This window comes from Haliotis rubra, unplaced genomic scaffold (assembly GCF_003918875.1).
Source record: "Haliotis rubra isolate DU_JTF1 unplaced genomic scaffold, ASM391887v1 Scf269, whole genome shotgun sequence".
NCBI classification, from domain to species: domain Eukaryota; kingdom Metazoa; phylum Mollusca; class Gastropoda; order Lepetellida; family Haliotidae; genus Haliotis; species Haliotis rubra.
This window is the reverse complement of record NW_025766769.1, coordinates 493,875-513,933: the sequence shown is the minus strand read 5'-3', so window position 1 is coordinate 513,933 and position 20,059 is coordinate 493,875. Positions and strand designations below refer to the sequence as shown.

Here is a 20,059-nt window from a genome sequence, read left to right as displayed (position 1 = left end):
CTTACAAGCATGGGTTACTGAAGGTCAATTCTTACCTGGATCTTCATGGGTCTCAAGGTATTTAAACAATGATTAGCTCAGTGCTAAAACTGTTTGTGGTGAGAGTCACCAAACAGTGGGATAATTTGTTCACAATTCACCACGACAACCACATTAGATTCTTTGACTGTTTATTCACACGATTACAGCACGGCCCATGAAACAACACAGGTGTCTTCCTCCATGAGTTAGAGGTCCCACTGCTTAACACTGTTGGACTACGTGGAACACACGCTCAGATTGTAACTGCCAAGTCCTTGTGTCCTAGAAGATTCATTCCTTGTTGGCAGAGAACTCCAGTTTCGACTCCACATCGGTTCACAGTATAAACAGTGTTATTTTCTGTCGACAGTGTTGCATCCCAAACAATATTCAGTTAACATCCCAGTCTTCAACCTTTCACATGACCACACACACTATCACATCATCATGCATACATTCAACAACATAACAAATATTTCAACAAACTCTTCTCAGCATTATTACCAATTTACAGGTTCTCTTCATTTACTATCCAAGTAATTTTTTTGCAGAAATAAATATGTAATCTTGAACTAGGTCAAATAAACGTGTAAACAAGTTGTACACACAACGAAGGTGGGTGTTGTAGAAAAGTGTTGTGTAAAATTGTGGCAGCCAGCAAGTTATCAGGTTCCCAGGAATCTGATGACTCAGAGACTGTTCCTCACAGTTGGAGGCCACCCAGTAAACCAAGGAACAGAGCCAACTACTAAATGGAGTTCTGTGGACCGACCTTGGTGCCCCACAGGGTCGATATGTGAGGGTCATCATGTGACAGAACGACTAAGATCATAAGTCAGGAAGCTTATGCACTCTTCTTTAAAGTCAGAACACAATATCTTATCACCTTCGGTGCTGTAAAATATCAGCACTGTCTGGAAACAAAGAATTTACCATTTTTATCATTTTCTTGTCAGAACGTTGTGGTGCATCAGAATATACCAGCTATGTTGAGACACATGATACTGTATCTATTAGTTGATATTATCATTGGCCAGGCAACAGAAACATGTTGTACAATCTTCGACCAGACAACGCTACCAGCAATATCAGCTTCACTACATGATCGCCACGACTTATAAAGGAGGTTACAATTATCACAAGTTCATCTATAATCCAACTTTCATCACTTGGGCTTTGCTTGGACTGTATTGTTGACATTAGATATTTGGGAAGGTTTAATGGTTTTTATCTTTGTTGGGTCGTAGCTGTAGGTCTTCACCATGGGGCCTTCTCCGGCCTTCTTGAACCTCACTGCATCCAGCCTCTGGCGCTCCTCAAACTGCGAGGCACGGCCGGCGTTGTCCATGGCTGAAGAGATGGGAAGACAATGAGACACGGCAGCCTCATCAACAGGGCTGGGACGATTCACTGATACATCACGATACATTTAAGTTGGATACAGCTATCAATCAATACAAAACGATACACAACTTTTGTTCAAAACAGTATTATCTTAAACATGTTAATGTACTTATTTAGAGAAAAATACGCAAGTATGATAGAGTTACTTGTTTGTTTATTACAATTGTGTTATTGTTAAACACAAACACCATGAAATAAATCATCTTAAATCGGAATACTGTGTCATTCTTTCAAGGTGTATGTATCATAGGGATGCCACAATACATCGATACTTTTTCCAAGACGATACAATTATCGATACATTCAAAACTGTATCGATATTTAGTTTTGAAAGTATCGGTTTAAATATGTTTATCTATCGTTTAATTTTGCAATTGTATCATGTTTTTTGATGTTATGAGAGTTATAAATGATTATTTTTCATGCACAAAGATGGGAAATCAAAACTTATTAATCTCTGAGAATAAAAAATGTTGATATCAAGTCAGCGTTCTACTACACCCCATCCCCACCCCCACCCCAAGTCAGCATTCTACAACACCCCCCAAACTTAGCCAACTATATCAATTACCTGCCACTTGTTATGACATTGAGTGACCTGGAACTACAATGACCTTCTGCAATCTGGAGTTACCATGACCTCCAGTGGCTGGAGTTATGACCTTAAGTGACCTGGAGCTAACATGACCTTCTGCAATCTGGAGTTACCATGACCTCCAGTGGCTGGAGTTATGACCTTAAGTGACCTGGTACTACCATGACCTTCTGCAATCTGGAGTTACCATGACCTCCAGTGACTGGAGTTATGACCTTTACTAACCTGGTACTACCATGACCTTCTGCAATCATTATGTGGAATTACTATGACCTGTGATCTGGAGGTCCCATGACCTTTAGTGACCTGGATTTACTATGACCATTATTGACCTTTTCTCGCACAACTGGCAGACTGCTATCTGAAGAGTTTACATCTGCATGTTACTTTCTTTACCTCCTACAAAAGTGACATACCCTCTCGGAATCCTTGAACAAATCCTTTCTTCTTTGGCATTGCATTTGCTTCATGCTTGATCATCTGTTCAATACCAAACATAGTACGCACCACTGGAATCCTCAGAAACAGAACTTGTAGAAGCGAGAAGACGTTAGTTGTGCACCAGTACGTCAGGAGGGCCTGAAAAAGAGAACAGAAACGTTTTCCCAAACTGTCATTGCTTGCTTGGCCATTATTGAAGCATGTGAGCGATATTTTACACATATTTTAACTCAACAATCAGACTGACTGCAAGTTCAGCAGCAGTGGCCTTTAACAGCAAACAATGATTAACATTTTGCAATTTTGTTTAAGGAAAAGATATTTCATTTATGACACTTCCAACACTATGTGTGCTATTCGGAAGATGGTCTGACCACGTTTGAAACTTAATGAAATTTTAGTAAGTAATATTCTGATGATGTAACTGTAAATACTGTATTGGTCTGATGGTGTAAATACTGTATTGGTCTGATGATGTAAATACTGTATTGGTCTGATGGTGTAAATACTGTATTGGTCTGATGGTGTAAATACTGTATTGGTCTGATGGTGTAAATACTGTTTTGGTCTGATGGTGCAAATACTGTTTTGGTCTGATGATGTAAATACTGTATTGGTCTGATGGTGTAAATACTGTATTGGTCTGATGGCGTAAATACTGTATTGGTCTGATGATGTAAATACTGTCTTGGTCTGATGATGTAAATACTGTATTGGTCTGATGATGTAAATACTGTATTGGTCTGATGATGTAAATACTGTATTGGTCTGATGATGTAAATACTGTATTGGTCTGATGATGTAAAAACTGTATTGATCTGATGGTGAAAACACTGTATTGGTATGATGGTGTAAATACTGTATTGGTCTGATGATGTAAACACTGTATTGGTCTGATGATGTAAATACTGTATTGGTCTGATGATGTAAATACTGTATTGGTCTGATGATGTAAATACTGTATTGGTCTGATGATGTAAATACTGTATTGGTCTGATGGTGTAAATACTGTATTGGTCTGATGATGTAAATACTGTATTGGTCTGATGATGTAAATACTGTATTGGTCTGATGATGTAAATACTGTATTGGTCTGATGATGTAAATACTGTATTGGTCTGATGATGTAAAAACTGTATTGGTCTGATGATGTAAAAACTGTATTGATCTGATGATGAAAACACTGTATTGGTATGATGGTGTAAATACTGTATTGGTCTGATGATGTAAATACTGTATTGGTCTGATGATGTAAATACTGTATTGGTCTGATGATGTAAATACTGTATTGGTCTGATGGTGTAAATACTGTATTGGTCTGATGATGTAAATACTGTATTGGTCCGATTATCTAAATACTGTATTGGTCCGATGGTGTAAATACTGTATTGGTCTGATGGTGTAAATACTGTATTGGTCTGATGGTGTAAATACTGTATTGGTCTGATGATGTAAATACTGTACTGGTCTGATGATGTAAATACTGTATTTGTCTGATGGTGTAAATACTGTATTGGTCTGATGGTGTAAATACTGTATTGGTCTGATGATGTAAATACTGTATTGGTCTGATGATGTAAATACTGTATTGGTCTGATGGTGTAAATACTGTATTGGTCTGATGGTGTAAATACTGTATTGGTCTGATGGTGTAAATACTGTATTGGTCTGATGGTGTAAATACTGTATTGGTCTGATGGTGTAAATACTGTATTGGTCTGATGATGTAAATACTGTATTGGTCTGATGATGTAAATACTGTATTGGTCTGATGATGTAAATACTGTATTGGTCTGATGATGTAAATACTGTATTGGTCTGATGATGTAAATACTGTATTGGTCTGATGGTGTAAATACTGTATTGGTCTGATGATGTAAATACTGTATTGGTCTGATGGTGTAAATACTGTATTGGTCTGATGATGTAAATACTGTATTGGTCTGATGGTGTAAATACTGTATTGGTCTGATGATGTAAATACTGTATTGGTCTGATGATGTAAATACTGTATTGGTCTGATGGTGTAAATACTGTATTGGTCTGATGATGTAAATACTGTATTGGTCTGATGATGTAAATACTGTATTGGTCTGATGGTGTAAATACTGTATTGGTCTGATGGTGTAAATACTGTATTGGTCTGATGATGTAAATACTGTATTGGTCTGATGGTGTAAATACTACTGTATTGGTCTGATGGTGTAAATACTGTATTGGTCTGATGGTGTAAATACTGTATTGGTCTGATGATGTAAATACTGTATTGGTCTGATGGTGTAAATACTGTATTGGTCTGATGGTGTAAATACTGTATTGGTCTGATGGTGTAAATACTGTATTGGTCTGATGATGTAAATTCTGCATTGGTCTGATGATGTAAATACTGTATTGGTCTCGGGCCTCACGTACAGCTGGGAAGTTGGAGATGAAGGGCAGCATGATGAAGGGCATGGCTCGCATCCCATATCGCATGAACGGACTCATCATATCTGCTCGCACACCATCAACACCAACCTTTTATTTAAGAGAAAAGTGATGACAAAGTGACATTGAGAAATATGGTCCTTGTGTTACTTGTTAGTAATTGTGTAACGTTTCCGTGACAACATGCTGCTGGAACTCCCACTCTCCTGCTTACAGGCCACCAGGTCATACTGCTTGAACATTGCTGATTAGTGCCGAGCGGTGCAGTAGAAGACAAAGATTTACATCACAATCAAGTGAGGGATCAGGAGCCATTTGGTCTATTAGTCTGAATTGAGGGTGCCCTTAACCGGAATGTCTATTACAAGAAGAGGGTGATGAAAAGTCCCCAATGACCTTGATGCTTAATTTCAAACCCTGCTGTGTTGGTACCGGTAAATGGCATTCAGCATATACTCCTTTGTACATGGTGTGCCATGTAGGACCCAGAAACACACCTGTACAATCAGAAACACACCTGTACACACCTGAACAATCAGAAACACACCTGTACAATCAGAAACACACCTGTACAATCAGAAACACACCTGTACAATCAGATACACACCTGTACAATCAGATACACACCTGTACAATCAGAAACACACCTGTACAATCAGAAACACACCTGTACAATCAGATACACACCTGTACAATCAGATACACACCTGTACAATCAGAAACACATCTGTACAATCAGAAACACACCTGTACAATCAGATACACACCTGTACAATCAGAAACACACCTGTACAATCAGATACACACCTGTACAATCAGAAACACACCTGTACAATCAGAAACACATCTGTACAATCAGATACACACCTGTACAATCAGAAACACACCTGTACAATCAGATACACACCTGTACAATCAGAAACACACCTGTACAATCAGAAACACACCTGTACAATCAGAAACACACCTGTACAGTCAGATACACACCTGTACAATCAGAAACACACCTGTACAATCAGAAACACACCTGTACACACCTGTACAATCAGAAACACACCTGTACAATCAGAAACACACCTGTACAGTCAGATACACACCTGTACAGTCAGATACACACCTGTACAATCAGAAACACACCTGTACAATCAGAAACACACCTGTACACACCTGTACAATCAGAAACACACCTGTACAATCAGATACACACCTGTACAATCAGATACACACCTGTACAATCAGATACACACCTGTACAATCAGATACACACCTGTACAATCAGATACACACCTGTACAATCAGAAACACACCTGTACAATCAGATACACACCTGTACAATCAGATACACACCTGTACAATCAGATACACACCTGTACAATCAGATACACACCTGTACAATCAACAAAAACGTTGCTGCTGTGAATATTGGCAAAGCATAGAAAGGGTCTGGAACGGTGAGATCTGTGAACCAATACATCCCTCCTAGTTTCATACTTTCTACCGGCAGGTTGGCCATCCCTCGCAACCCGAAAAACATGGACACAAATACAGGAAGCTGGAACACAGAAACATTCTTTCAATGAGTCCATGAGTCATGTTCGAGGTCTATCAGATCACTTCAGCATAATGATTAAAAACATGATCACACCCAGCTGATGGTACACATACTTTGGCAAATCCTACAATCAACCAGGAATTCCATGGCAGAATGTTGATTTCATTATGCAGTTTTGACTGGACTAAGCATGGACCAGTTAGGTCAACCCAGCTCAATATTACTCCAGCCTTGTTGGGCAATGGTGGAAACTGGAATTCCATAGTCAGTTAATTTCTTTAACCTCAGCTACAGTGTTACCATCAATGGGTTTTGTAAACAAGTACTGGGGACTATTTCTGTGCTAGAGTCACTACATCGTTTGAACTAACTGTTAGCACCTTCATGTTTAATCTATCTGTAAGTCCCTACATCGTTTGAACTAACTGTTAGCACCTTCATGTACAATCTCTCTGTAAGCCTATAACTGAACATACCCTTATCAAGAACTAACTGTTAGCACCTTCATGTACAATCTCTCTGTAAGCCTATAACTGAACATACCCTTATCAAGAACTAACTGTTAGCACCTTCATGTACAATCTCTCTGTTACTGAAGAACTCAAGAACTAACTGTTAGCACCTTCATGTACAATCTCTCTGTAAGCCTATAACTGAACATACCCTTATCAAGAACTAACTGTTAGCACCTTCATGTACAATCTCTCTGTAAGCCTATAACTGAACATACCCTTATCAAGAACTAACTGTTAGCACCTTCATGTACAATCTCTCTGTAAGCCTATAACTGAACATACCCTTATCAAGAACTAACTGTTAGCACCTTCATGTACAATCTCTCTGTAAGCCTATAACTGAACATACCCTTATCAAGAACTAACTGTTAGCACCTTCATGTGTTAGCAGCCCTGAACATCATGAACTAACTGTTAGCACCTTCATGTACAATCTCTCTGTAAGCCTATAACTGAACATACCCTTATCAAGAACTAACTGTTAGCACCTTCATGTACAATCTTATCTGTTAGCACCTTCATGTACAATCTCTCTGTAAGCCTATAACTGAACATACCCTTATCAAGAACTAACTGTTAGCACCTTCATGTACAATCTCTCTGTAAGCCTATAACTGAACATACCCTTATCAAGAACTAACTGTTAGCACCTTCATGTACAATCTCTCTGTAAGCCTATAACTGAACATACCCTTATCAAGAACTAACTGTTAGCACCTTCATGTACAATCTCTCTGTAAGCCTATAACTGAACATACCCTTATCAAGAACTAACTGTTAGCACCTTCATGTACATCTCTGTAAGCCTATAACTGAACATACCCTTATCAAGAACTAACTGTTAGCACCTTTCATGTACAATCTTATCTCTGTAAGCCTATAACTGAACATACCCTTATCAAGAACTAACTGTTAGCACCTTCATGTACAATCTCTCTGTAAGCCTATAACTGAACATACCCTTATCAAGAACTAACTGTTAGCACCTTCATGTACAATCTCTGTAAGCCTATAACTGAACATACTCTTATCAAGAACTAACTGTTAGCACCTGTTATGCACCTTCATGTACTGAACATCTCTTATCAAGAACTAACTGTTAGCACCTCATGTAATCTCTGCCTATAACTGAACATACCCTTATCAAGAACTAACTGTTAGCACCTTCATTCATGTACAATCTCTCTGTAAGCCTATAACTGTACAAGCCTATAACTGAACAACCCTTATCTCTGTAGCACCTTCATGTACAATCTCTCTGTAAGCCTATAACTGAACATACCCTTATCAAGAACTAACTGTTAGCACCTTCATGTACAATCTCTCTGTAAGCCTATAACTGAACATACCCTTATCAAGAACTAACTGTTAGCACCTTCATGTACAATCTCTGTAAGCCTATAACTGAACATAGCCCTTATCAAGAACTAACTGTTAGCACCTTCATGTACTGTAAGCCTATAACTGAACATCTCAAGAACTAACTGTTAGCAGCTCTGTAAGCCTATAACTGAACATACCCTTATCAAGAACTAACTGTTAGCACCTTCATGTACAATCTCTCTCTGAACAAGCCTATAACTGAACATGTACACCTCTTATCAAGAACTAACTGTTAGCACCTTCATGTACAATCTCTGTAAGCCTATAACTGAACATACCCTTATCAAGAACTAACTGTTAGCACCTTCATTCACTCTCTGTAAGCCTATAACTGAACATACCCTTATCAAGAACCAACTGTTAGCACCTTCATGTACAAGCCTAAGCCTATAACTGAACATACCCTTATCAAGAACTAACTGTTAGCACCTTCATGTACAATCTCTCTGTAAGCCTATAAATCTCTCTGTAAGCCTATAACTGAACAAGCTCTTATCAAGAACTAACTGTTAGCACCTTCATGTACAATCTCTCTGTAAGCCTATAACAGAACAAGCTCTTATCAAGAACTAACTGTTAGCACCTTCATGTGTAAGCCAAGCCTATAAGCCTATAACTGAACATACCCTTATCAAGAACTAACTGTTAGCACCTTCATGTACAATAACTGAACATCTGTAAAGCCTATAACTGAACATACATACCCTTATCAAGAACTAACTGTTAGCACCTTCATGTACAATCTCTCTGTAAGCCTATAACTGAACATACCCTTATCAAGAACTAACTGTTAGCACCTTCATGTACAATCTCTCTGTAAGCCTATAACTGAACATACCCTTATCAAGAACTAACTGTTGCACCTTATGTACACTCTGTAAGCCTATAACAGAACATACCCTTATCAAGAACTAACTGTTAGCACCTTCATGTACAATCTCTCTGTAAGCCTATAACTGAACATACCCTTATCAAGAACTAACTGTTAGCACCTTCATGTACAATCTCTCTGTAAGCCTATAACTGAACATACCCTTATCAAGAACTAACTGTTAGCACCTTCATGTACAATCTCTCTGTAAGCCTATAACTGAACATACCCTTATCTAACTGAACATACCCTTATCAAGAACTAACTAACTGTTAGCACCTTCATGTACAATCTCTCTGTAAGCCTATAACAGAACATACCCTTATCAAGAACTAACTGTTAGCACCTTCATGTACAATCTCTCTGTAAGCCTATAACAAGAACCAACCTGAGCAAACGGGACCAGCAGGCTTTTAAACATCTTGATACCATTCTTTTGCATGTAGGCTAAATATTCAGCAGTTGCCCTTTGCACTGAAAAACATGACGACGTACATCAATGTGTAATATTTTAACCAATGTTAGAGATGGCAGATAATTTTGTGAAGGAATCCCCTCAGGATTAGACCGTAAAATATCTTTGCAGTGATGTAAACAATTCAAATGTAAGACTCTCAGTTGATTGAAAAATATCTTTGTATCTGACACCCACTTGGCTTGACTGGCAAGTCTTGGATGTTTACCACATTGGTAACATACACAACACTGGTAATGCTGACAAAGCCTGTACACTGAAACATAATCTGGGCTGCTCTGCGATCAAGACCCGCAATCAGTAGTTACTGGTGCCTAAAGGAAGCAACAATGGAGGTGCCCATGCAGGCGCTTCACTATATCTGGTTACAACACACTTGCTATTGCATCTCCACTTGCACGGGCGTCGGTCATCCGCTCCTGCAGACGTGTCATGACGGGGGCATGGTTATGCATCAGTGCTGCATTTTGCTGTGACTTGATCACCAATGGGAACACCAGCATCCTCAAGCACACGGTTCCTGTAGGTACGGTAAATAATCACAGTGCTTAAAATATCAAATAACAATCAGAAGAGGCAAAATTGGGTGGGTTTTTTTTACTTTATATTATGATTCAACAATGTCCAGAAGGAAATTCACAGTATTACTACACTTTTCGTTTATATTCTTACTCCAAGAGTAAACAGTCGACAACAGACAAACAACATATTCTTACTAGATAATCCTGATTAAACATTGGTCATTGAGCCAGTTCGATATTTAATTAAAAGTGAAAGCTTATCACTAATATTACATGATAGAACTAACAATTCTTTCCTGTTCACAATAGATGGAACCTTGAGCCTCACCTATCATGATGGCGGCCCACCAGGGCACATCTAATCCCACATGGAGAACCTTGAGCCTCACCTATCATGATGGCGCCCCACCAGGGTACATCTAAACCCAAATGGAGAACCTTGAGCCTCACCTATCATGATGGCGCCCCACCAGGGTACATCTTATCCCACATGGAGAACCTTGAGCCTCACCTATCATGATGGCGCCCCACCAGGGCACATCTAATCCCATATGGAGAACCTTGAGCCTCACCTATCATGATGGCGCCCCACCAGGGCACATCTAATCCCACATGGAGAACCTTGAGCCTCACCTATCATGATGGCGCCCCACCAGGGTACATCTTATCCAACATGGAGAACCTTGAGCCTCACCTATCATGATGGCGCCCCACCAGAGCACATCTTATCCCACATGGATAACCTTGAGCCTCACCTATCATGATGGCGCCCCACCAGGGCACATCTTATCCCACATGGAGAACCTTGAGCCTCACCTATCATGATGGCGCCCCACCAGGGCACATCTAATCCCACATGGAGAAGTTCCAGAGCCTGCTGGACCACACCACTGGGGCTCCATCCTCCCAGCCCCAGACTCTCTATGGATGGCTCTCCAAGTGCATTCAAAGTTTCAGCCAATTGTGGGGCTTCAGGAAGGGGTGGTGGCTCTGGGATGTAGTCTGAGGTCGGGAGAGGAGCAGCCTAGAGGAAGTACAGGTTTGTTGTTACCATCAAACCAAATCAATATCATATGCTGTTAAAGTCTGCTATCAAACAAATCTTCATGGACCATCCATTCATTAAGTTAGTCGAAATGATCCTACCCAGAATCCCCAAGCAAAAGTGTGTATGCAGTTGTCAACAATATATAACTCTGGAAAGACAAATGTCTATTGATACTCTGATAGAATGATATCAGGTCGTGATAAAAGAGTCAGGAGATGGACTGCACAGGACCTGCTATACCCTCAAATATCCTTAATTGTGTGCAGTACAGATATATCATAATTAAAGATCACATATACTCTAGGGAGTACAAATACATAAATCATTTATTGGCATCGTTATAAATGAAACCCCCGTCATTAAAACTACTAATTTGACCTTTAACTTATATCAACCTTTTTGACAACAGTGCACAATTCACTCCTGCGAACGAAATTTCAACCAATCAGAGGGGCGTGTCTCCGCGACATAATGTGAGGTATACATACGAGGGGCGCTGTAGAATTCACGTACATTTCCGGGGGTAATTATCTTGTTTACAGGCTTGTTTAAACCTGCAATCATGACAATTGTTGTGAAAAGTGAAATCTTTATGTTTTCACAATCTACTGTCATTTAATCTTGTCACCTGCTTTGCCTAATTTCCGAGTTACAATTTGTTTTCATGGACGATTCTGTCAAAGTCGCTAGGCCTTATTTGTTCGAGCCAGACGCTAGTGATAGTGAAAACAGTGATCAGCCTCGCTCATCACGGTTACAAGAAGATCAACTAGTATCTATACATACTGGTGAGTGGACGTTAACCATGTGATTGTGAATGTAGCAAGGAATTTAGTGCGCAATATTGTCACTTCGACACTCACCTCCCTTTACTAATTTCAATAATGTAATTTTTATGATAAAAGTAATATTTTATATTTATCCTTACTCATGCTTATTTGCTTTCTCATCCTCTCTTCCGAACAGTCAAGTGGAAACTTGAATCCCTTCAATCCCCTTGAAGCGAACATACAATCACTCACCCTGAATTACCTCCCTATTCCCGCCAAAACTGGCACGTGACCTGCCATGCCTTGCTCCTCACTCTCTCCGATATAAGCCCCACGCAGGTTTACAGGGAAACCCGTGTGGTGTGAGGGGACGGTTGGGAGGGCTTCATCTCATGAGTCAGGATAAGTATAAAATATTAATTTTATCATAAAAATTACATATTTTTCCTTATTCTGACTCATGTTTATTTGCTTACTGAATCCGACGGAATCGGTGGTGGGTCAACCACCTAGCGGGATTCCCTGTATGATTGTATTCACGTCAGCGTTCACTTGATATATACCCCCTGGGAATATTCTTCTTCTGTGGCTAACTTCAATATTTCTTGATGCTTGTCGGGGGACCACCTTCTTATACATTCGAATTGGAAGTAAACTTCTTAAGTTTTGTGGATTTAGTATACTAGACGCCTGGTTGTCTAGATATCTGCAACGACCCAATATGTTACGGTAAGAACTTTACCGAAACTGGAATCGAGACCCATCTGTTAAGGCAAGAACATTACCATAACTGAGTCTATGTATCACTCATGCCCTGACTTATCTCGTAAGTCAGGGGGACATGGACTCTCAGCCGGTGGCAATGGACAGTTGCCTGGCGTCAACGAATCTGCGTGACAAGGGTGAGTTTCTTCAACGTCTGGCCAGTACAGTGAGTTGTTGCGCTATGACTAGAGGGCCGAACTGGTGTATCCCTGATACGTCTTCTGTGGAGATGTCTCTCAGGTAGTGATTAGCGAAGACAGTATCTGACTTCCAAAAGCAGCCTTCCATTATAGATGATATAGAGCAGATTCAATGTAGGGCGAGTGTCGAGGCCAAAGCTCTAACTTCATGTGGGATATGGTTAAGACGTCGACAGCCCATGCCAGCGGGTCTGGCACTGGTGAGACGAACGTTATCACCTGCTGGTTGAAACGGGTAGCAAACAGGTCGATGAGGGGATGGCCTTGTTGAGTTGTTACCCACTGGAACGCTTCTGGATGTAACTTCCACTCTGTCGGAGACGGACGTACTGGTCTGGATAGGGCGTCGGCTAGGACGTTCTTTGCCCCTGAGATGTGGCAAGCCCTCATCTTCAGGTTGATTTCGTCTGTGATGTCAAACAGCTGGAACGTCAGTTAAAGCAACGGCGCTGATCTCGTGGACCCTTGCAGATTTCTGTAAAAGGCCACAGTGGAGTTGTCCATGTGTATCATCAGGACCTGATCTTCTAACTGCACCGCCCAATATAGAACTGCTTCTATTACTGCTTTCAGTTCTAGCTGGTTTCAGTTCTTCTCTGTTTGTGACCACTGCCCAGCTGCAACCTCGTCGTTGAGATGTGCCCCCCAGCCTTGGAGGGACGCATCCACGTAGAGATGAAGATCGTACTCTGGCTCTCTCAAATAGGTTCCGCCGCAAACATTCGATCTTACTGTCCGACAAAGCAGGTACTGCTTTAGATGTTGCGGGACTTCTGGACATCTTCTAGATGAGCTATCAGGAACCTCTGTAGCGGTCGAAGTTGCAATCTTCCTCTGCGTGCGAGAGCCTGCGTCGACGTCAGTAGACCCAAGAGTCGCTGCCACGTTCTTAAGTCTAGTGGAGAGTTGAGGGCCTCTGGTATGCACGACTGGATGCTCTGCCATCTGGTACCAGGATGCGGTTCTCTAACTTCAGGAATCTGATGCCCAGGAACTGTAGATCTTGGGTCGGCTCGAGCTCCGACTTCTGATGATTCACCAGCCAGCCCAACTGTGTCAGCAGGTTGATCGTAAACTGCAGCTGTAGTCTGAGTTGATCTGCATCTTGATGTGCCTGGATGCCGTCTAGGTAGAAGGCACTGCGTAGCCCCTTCTGATGGAGATAAGCGACAATCGGTTTGGTTATTCGCGTAAATAACCACGGGGCCCACGAAATTCCAAAGGGCAGGACCTTCCACTGGTAGCGCCGCCCTTCGAACAGGAATCGCAGGTACTTCCGTGATTCTGAGTGCATCGGGAAATGTAGATAGGCATCTTGCAGATCTATGCTGGCCATGAAGTCGTTGGGTCGAATAAGATGTCTCAGCTGAGGTAGATGTAGCATCTTGAACTTCTCTGGTTTCAACAGGTAATCTCTGTTGAAGCTCTTCATGTTGAAGATAAGTCGAAACTTCTGTTTGGAGTTCTTTTTGGGTACTAGGAAAATTGGAGAGTAATACCTGGGCGTGAGTCTGCGTTGATTGACGACCTCTACCGCACCTTTCATCAATAACATCTCGATAGCTTCAGTGAGCTTGTCTGGCTGCAGCTGCGGATACTTGAAGACCAAGGGATTGTTGGTCAATGGCGGTGTCGACTACAACTGGATACTGTAGCCCTCTCGTAATACTTCTATGACATAGTCGTCCTGTAGTACTCTCCAATTCTCCCAGTATAGACCCAACCGTCCATCCACGGTTGACGGTTGAACAGGAACGGCTGGGAGTCGAAGACGCCAGTCGTTCCAAACCTGATCTTCAACAACGGGACCTCCGGCCGGAGTAACTTCTGGTATTACTTGGGCGACGAAAAGATCCTGAGTTGCCGCCACATGTAGACGGGAACTTCTTCTCTTTGGACCTCTGTATACCTGAGAAGCGGGATCGTAGTTGACTGCGCTGAGTAGATTGACGCACCATGGTGTTCATCGTCTGGACCGACTTGATCAACATCAAGTCCTTGGAATCTTGAGTTACTGCACACGACAACTGCCGGATGCCGCCGTCAAACAGTGTAGGCGCTGCCCAAGGTTTTCGTAGTAAAGGCTTGGTGTAGACATCTGGCCATGTAGGGAACTCAGCAGCCGCTGACGATGTGATAGTGTGATGCCGCCGACGTAGAGGCCAAGTGATTGGAGATAAACTCCTGATCCTTGCGCTGTAACACTAGTGTAGACGGGATCATTCTTTCTTCTTCCGTCTTAGGATGCTTGAAAGCACACATCAGCCCTTCGTTGATGGCTCTGGACCTTGCTAACCCGTAGAAAGCCCTACGGGTTGTCGTATCAAGCTGTGCCAACTTCTTGTCTTCCATCTTGTAACTGCGAGACTTCGAGTCTGATACAAGGTAGAAATCTTCATCGATGTCAGGCACCTTGTTTAAGTGGTCCATGTTATGATGCCGGAACCATCTAGTGCTGAACTGCGGAGTATGCTGCCCTTGCGTCTTTGAAGCCTTTTCAAAGGCTGTTTTCAGGTTGTCTGCAACCTGCGCAATGGGTTTCATCGGCGGTATGGTAATCGACTCGAAGTCATCTTTCTTCATGCAGTATGTCTCGGCCGGATTGAGTCTCTGGATGGAGACGATATCGGGAGACCATCAGCCACCCATGCCAGCACCTCTGCCTCAGTGAAGACGAAATCATCATCTTCTGTAGGTTGTCCCAGCTCAGCTGCTAGGCTCTGACTAGAGATGTCTACACTGACTGCTGACGACGTAGTAAAGGACCGGTCTGCGATGTCTGCCATCATCTCGCCCTCTGCAGCGTTGTTCTAAGGAACTGTCTGCTTCTTCTCCCGCTCTAGCCTCTTCTCCATGGCCTGCATCACCCTACGGGTGATGGTGTCAGCAAAATCTTCAACGTTGAGGACCTCTGCGTTCGTAATCGGATGCTGCTGCGGGATGACTGCAACTGACTCGTCTGTCGACATCGCTAACAATGTAGCGTTTTCAAACACCAAAGGGTTCTCAGCTGACATCTGCTGCAACTGCTGCGGTAGACTGCCAACAGGAAGAAGTAACATCTTCGACGCTCTCACAGCATCACTGCCAAGGGTAGACTACGACGATGACATCGGCGACGTCATACTTCTAATCTGCGCTGACAAGTTCTCAGCACTGGATACTCTCTGCGACGCTGCAAGGAAGACCTCAGGCTGCAACACTGGAGGTCCCAAAGGACTGGAACCAACTACTTCAGCACCAGGCGCCCCAACATCTGTTGAAGGTCGTTGCATAGGGTTATGCAACGACGACCTCGAAGATCTTGTAGAGTGGAAGATCTAGATGAGTGCCTGGATGACGTGGACTGCTTCCCTGAAGAGGCCGTCCCGTGTTTCTTATGTTGCGCCGTCTCTGCCTGTGGGGACTTCCTTTTACTTACAGTACGTGGGGTAGACTTCTCCCCTACTGGTGGCATCGCAGACTTTGACTGGGATGACATCGTAGATCAGCACAGCTCTCAAGACGTAGTCGCAGCAACTCACAGCACTCAAGACTGTATCACCTTCTCACGCAGGCTGGTTGAATCGGACAACAGGTTGTATAACTTTAGGCTCAAATTTTTCAATCACATGTGAATTTTTTTTATAAGTCTGATATTTCACAATTCAACAGATATATGAAGTCATAAATTCAATATATACACATGATTATAGACAATAATCAAACATCAAGACATATTCAAACCGTAAACCAGCCAAGAAGAACACCCAGGGTGTAAATCAAGCGTTGAGACGTGATGGACTGTTGTTTACATTGAAAACATGTGAACAAACAGTCACCTGGAACGAAGTGAAATTGTGAATTAATTTGACATACAATGTACACATTTTGTTATAAATATGATAATCAACATATTTAGAAACACAATCATGGCAGAATTTGTGCTATATATCCAAAATATTTGAAGTTAAAGCCGCGAAGGGACCCTGAAGTGACTGCCCAACCGTCCACTTTAGCGATAGAGGAGAGAGTGAGGAGCAAGGCATGGCAGGTCACGTGCTAGTTTTGGTGGGAAAAGGGAGGTTATTCAGGGTGAGTGATAGTGGTGGTCCGATTAATTGAAATAATCGAAGATTGGTCACAATGACAAAACGACCAAGCGATCGATCATATTTCTCATAATCGGACACAAATAATTTTGGACCACTTGTTTGCAATAACAATATTTTTCAAAAGGTTTATTTTGTCTCGACATTGCATAAGCACTACAAGCTCGTTCCAAGTCATGATTAAGTTTATCTTAACAACTCCAGGAAATGTATGTTCCTAACACACTAGTCATCCTTTAAAGATGTGAAATTTGCAAATGCATTTTGTGCAATTTGTGAAAAAAAACGAGTTTTTTCTTTATTGTTTGTGCATTAACAAACATAACCAGGAAAATTTGATAAATGATGCTAACCAATTATTTTCGATGATTGATCGGTTGTAATGAACCAATCATCAATTATGAGATTTACACCAATTCCCAACACTAGTGAGTGATTGTACGTTCGCTTCAAGGGAATTGAAGGGATTCAAGTTTCCACTTGACTGTTCGGAAGAGAGGATGAGAAAGCAAATATGCATGAGTCAGGATAAGGAAAACTTTATTGTTACTACGACCACAACCTCACTTCTGAGGAAGAAAACGTTATGTTACAAGTTGTGTCATGCAAAATCCTTTTGGTAATCAATCATATGTATACATAATTTACTATAAGTAGTAAGTAGTTTTGATTTTTTTAACTCCCTGATCTGAACACAAGTAAAATATGTTCCAGGATTCCACAACAATCGATTCGCACTCACAAACATGAATCATTTAGCATGAACTGCGGGGTTCGGTGAAAATCTGTGCATGGTGACACCATCACGATTCAGCATGTCTTCATTGACATCGAGAAATCAGCAAAATGACGAGCTTGTTACACATATTATATACAACTGAAAATCCTTCCTCACATAACGTCACTTCCGGTTCGCTGCAGCGCTCTGGTGACAGAGCTACGTAACCTCTCTGTGGTTTTGTTGGCGGGCGAGAGAGAAGCAGACTACTTTTTGGCAACTTTTAATTGCTCGGTATTAATTAACAAGTTTTTTAAGAATGAATTTGGTGTTCCGCTTAAGACTAACCACATATCTTTCATATGTAATGGTTAAAAAAGTACAAAAAACAAAGTTTATTCGTTCTTTAAGCAACTTGATCAAACCATGCCGGCAGTGTTACTGTTAGTATTAAACATAATACAGAATGATAAATCTTCAACTACCATTGGGTCATTCTCTTCCCACAGAGGTTACTCCTGTCATATCTTCCTACGTAACCTCTGTTCTAATACGGCCATATTTCCCGGTTCTTGTAAAATCCCCTAGCGGCAAAAGATCGCAACACGAATTATCTCCCTTTCTTTCTATCCAATTAGAACACGTGTTACATCGACTTAGATTCAACTTGACTAACACAAGCAAATGTGAGGCCACAAATATCCCCCATCTGCCGGGGACTTGTATTGATGTTACACACAAGACGTTTAATGGCTAGCTTGTCCGTTGTCAACGAGGGCGATGGAGACGCCACTGATCCGCCATAACATGACTGAGTTCTGTCTAGAAGAAACGTTTGCGCATCGCGCAGGGGAAGAGGTTTAGTTTTCTCGAAGTATACGGAAATTACCGAGGCCTTGCGAATGATCACTTTTGAAACGTCGCTGATTGCACAACTAAATCTGATTGTCTCCAATCACGAGTCTTGAACGCTCACACCATGAAAGGGCTGTATTAGAACAGAGGTTACGTAGGAAGATATGACAAGAGTAACCTCTGTGGGAAGAGAATGCCATTGGGTCTGAGGAGGTAATCTTCAATTATTTTCCCATAGCTACCTGTCTTCTTGAAAGTTTGATTGGTTACTCACATTTTCCGCTGTTGTACTCTTGCCACGGATTATCGGAAGAACACAGACAATGGCAGGCCTATTCAAATGATGTCGGCCACTGATTCGTAACTGACACAGAAAACTCTGTGATCTGACACTTGTATGCAGTCTTTTGGCCTGAAAAGAGTGAATATATACTTCCTTTCAAATCAAAAGTTGAACTCATTTAAACACTCACTATAATGTTATGCTTATATATATATGGTTATATCAAAGATTGATTTCTTCACTAACTTGGGGGAGCCAATAGCAAACCTTATGCAGATGAATTGAAAGAGGATTATGCATCAAATTGCTGAAAAGCATGTGCAAATATCGTGCATGTGAATAGCTGCGTTTTGGTGTAAAGTTTTGTTAAGAATTTGCCAGTTTTCACTGATTTGTATCATTTATCAAACTCATGACAATAATCTTTTCAGCATTTTGAATTTGTTTTACAATACATCAGTTCATGTGTAAACAGTTTAAAGAGTATGGAATATTTGGCAAAATTTATTTTAGAATTGTTGCCTGCAGTAAGGAGCTATATTTAAACTAGTGAGACTAAACTTTGGAAATAAAGTATATTAATAACTATAAACTCAACTACCTGTTGTGGCTATGACATACAATACTGCACAAATAACAGTGGTGCACCGGACACACAGAAAGAAAGAATGGTTTTGTATCTGACAACCCAAACAGATTCTTGTGACCTTCAAACTTTGATATTTTCGGACTTTAATGTATAAGTGTTTTGCTAAGAATAGGTGTTTACTTTCAAACGAAATCTTTCCAATCATGTCAGGAGTTTAATACGTGGTACTCGGATTTACTTCTCACTCATCATGTACACCGCAATCGCTAATATTAACACGAAGCCAAAATACACATGTGAACTGTCATTTTCCTCAATCCGGCATTTCGGAGGTAGTGTTCAGGTCACATCCAAACTGCAGACTTTCTAGACAAGAACGTATCGATTTACACTTAAGAGTTCTTGAAGTAGGTAACGTACACCAATCCATGTGTTCGTATTAAGAGCCGACAAAGTCTTCTGTTTGTGAATTTCTCTCGCACAAAGTCGCACATGCTTCCAACTGGCAGCCATTTTTGAACTCTTGGGACATATA

General features: G+C 41.3%; 1 protein-coding gene and 2 long non-coding RNA genes across 3 annotated transcripts; all 3 read right to left on the bottom strand.

Annotated features, from left to right (window-relative positions):
* Positions 1-1,008: 1,008 nt before the first annotated feature.
* On the bottom strand, positions 1,009-20,039 carry LOC124280503 (mitochondrial inner membrane protein OXA1L-like). The gene is made up of 9 exons (XM_046716443.1): positions 19,945-20,039; positions 18,927-19,064; positions 11,022-11,229; positions 10,061-10,204; positions 9,598-9,683; positions 6,276-6,440; positions 4,874-4,978; positions 2,437-2,599; positions 1,009-1,371 (listed from the first exon to the last, which is right to left on the bottom strand). Exons 1-9 carry the CDS (start codon positions 20,035-20,037, stop codon positions 1,187-1,189), a joined length of 1,287 nt encoding a protein of 428 aa, XP_046572399.1. The 5' UTR covers positions 20,038-20,039; the 3' UTR covers positions 1,009-1,186.
* On the bottom strand, positions 6,878-7,448 carry LOC124280504. The gene is made up of 3 exons (XR_006899691.1): positions 7,377-7,448; positions 7,063-7,330; positions 6,878-7,009 (listed from the first exon to the last, which is right to left on the bottom strand). It is a non-coding gene; the product is annotated as an uncharacterized LOC124280504 (long non-coding RNA).
* LOC124280505 lies at positions 8,077-9,166 on the bottom strand. The gene is made up of 3 exons (XR_006899692.1): positions 9,069-9,166; positions 8,197-8,330; positions 8,077-8,119 (listed from the first exon to the last, which is right to left on the bottom strand). It is a non-coding gene; the product is annotated as an uncharacterized LOC124280505 (long non-coding RNA).
* Positions 20,040-20,059: the final 20 nt, after the last annotated feature.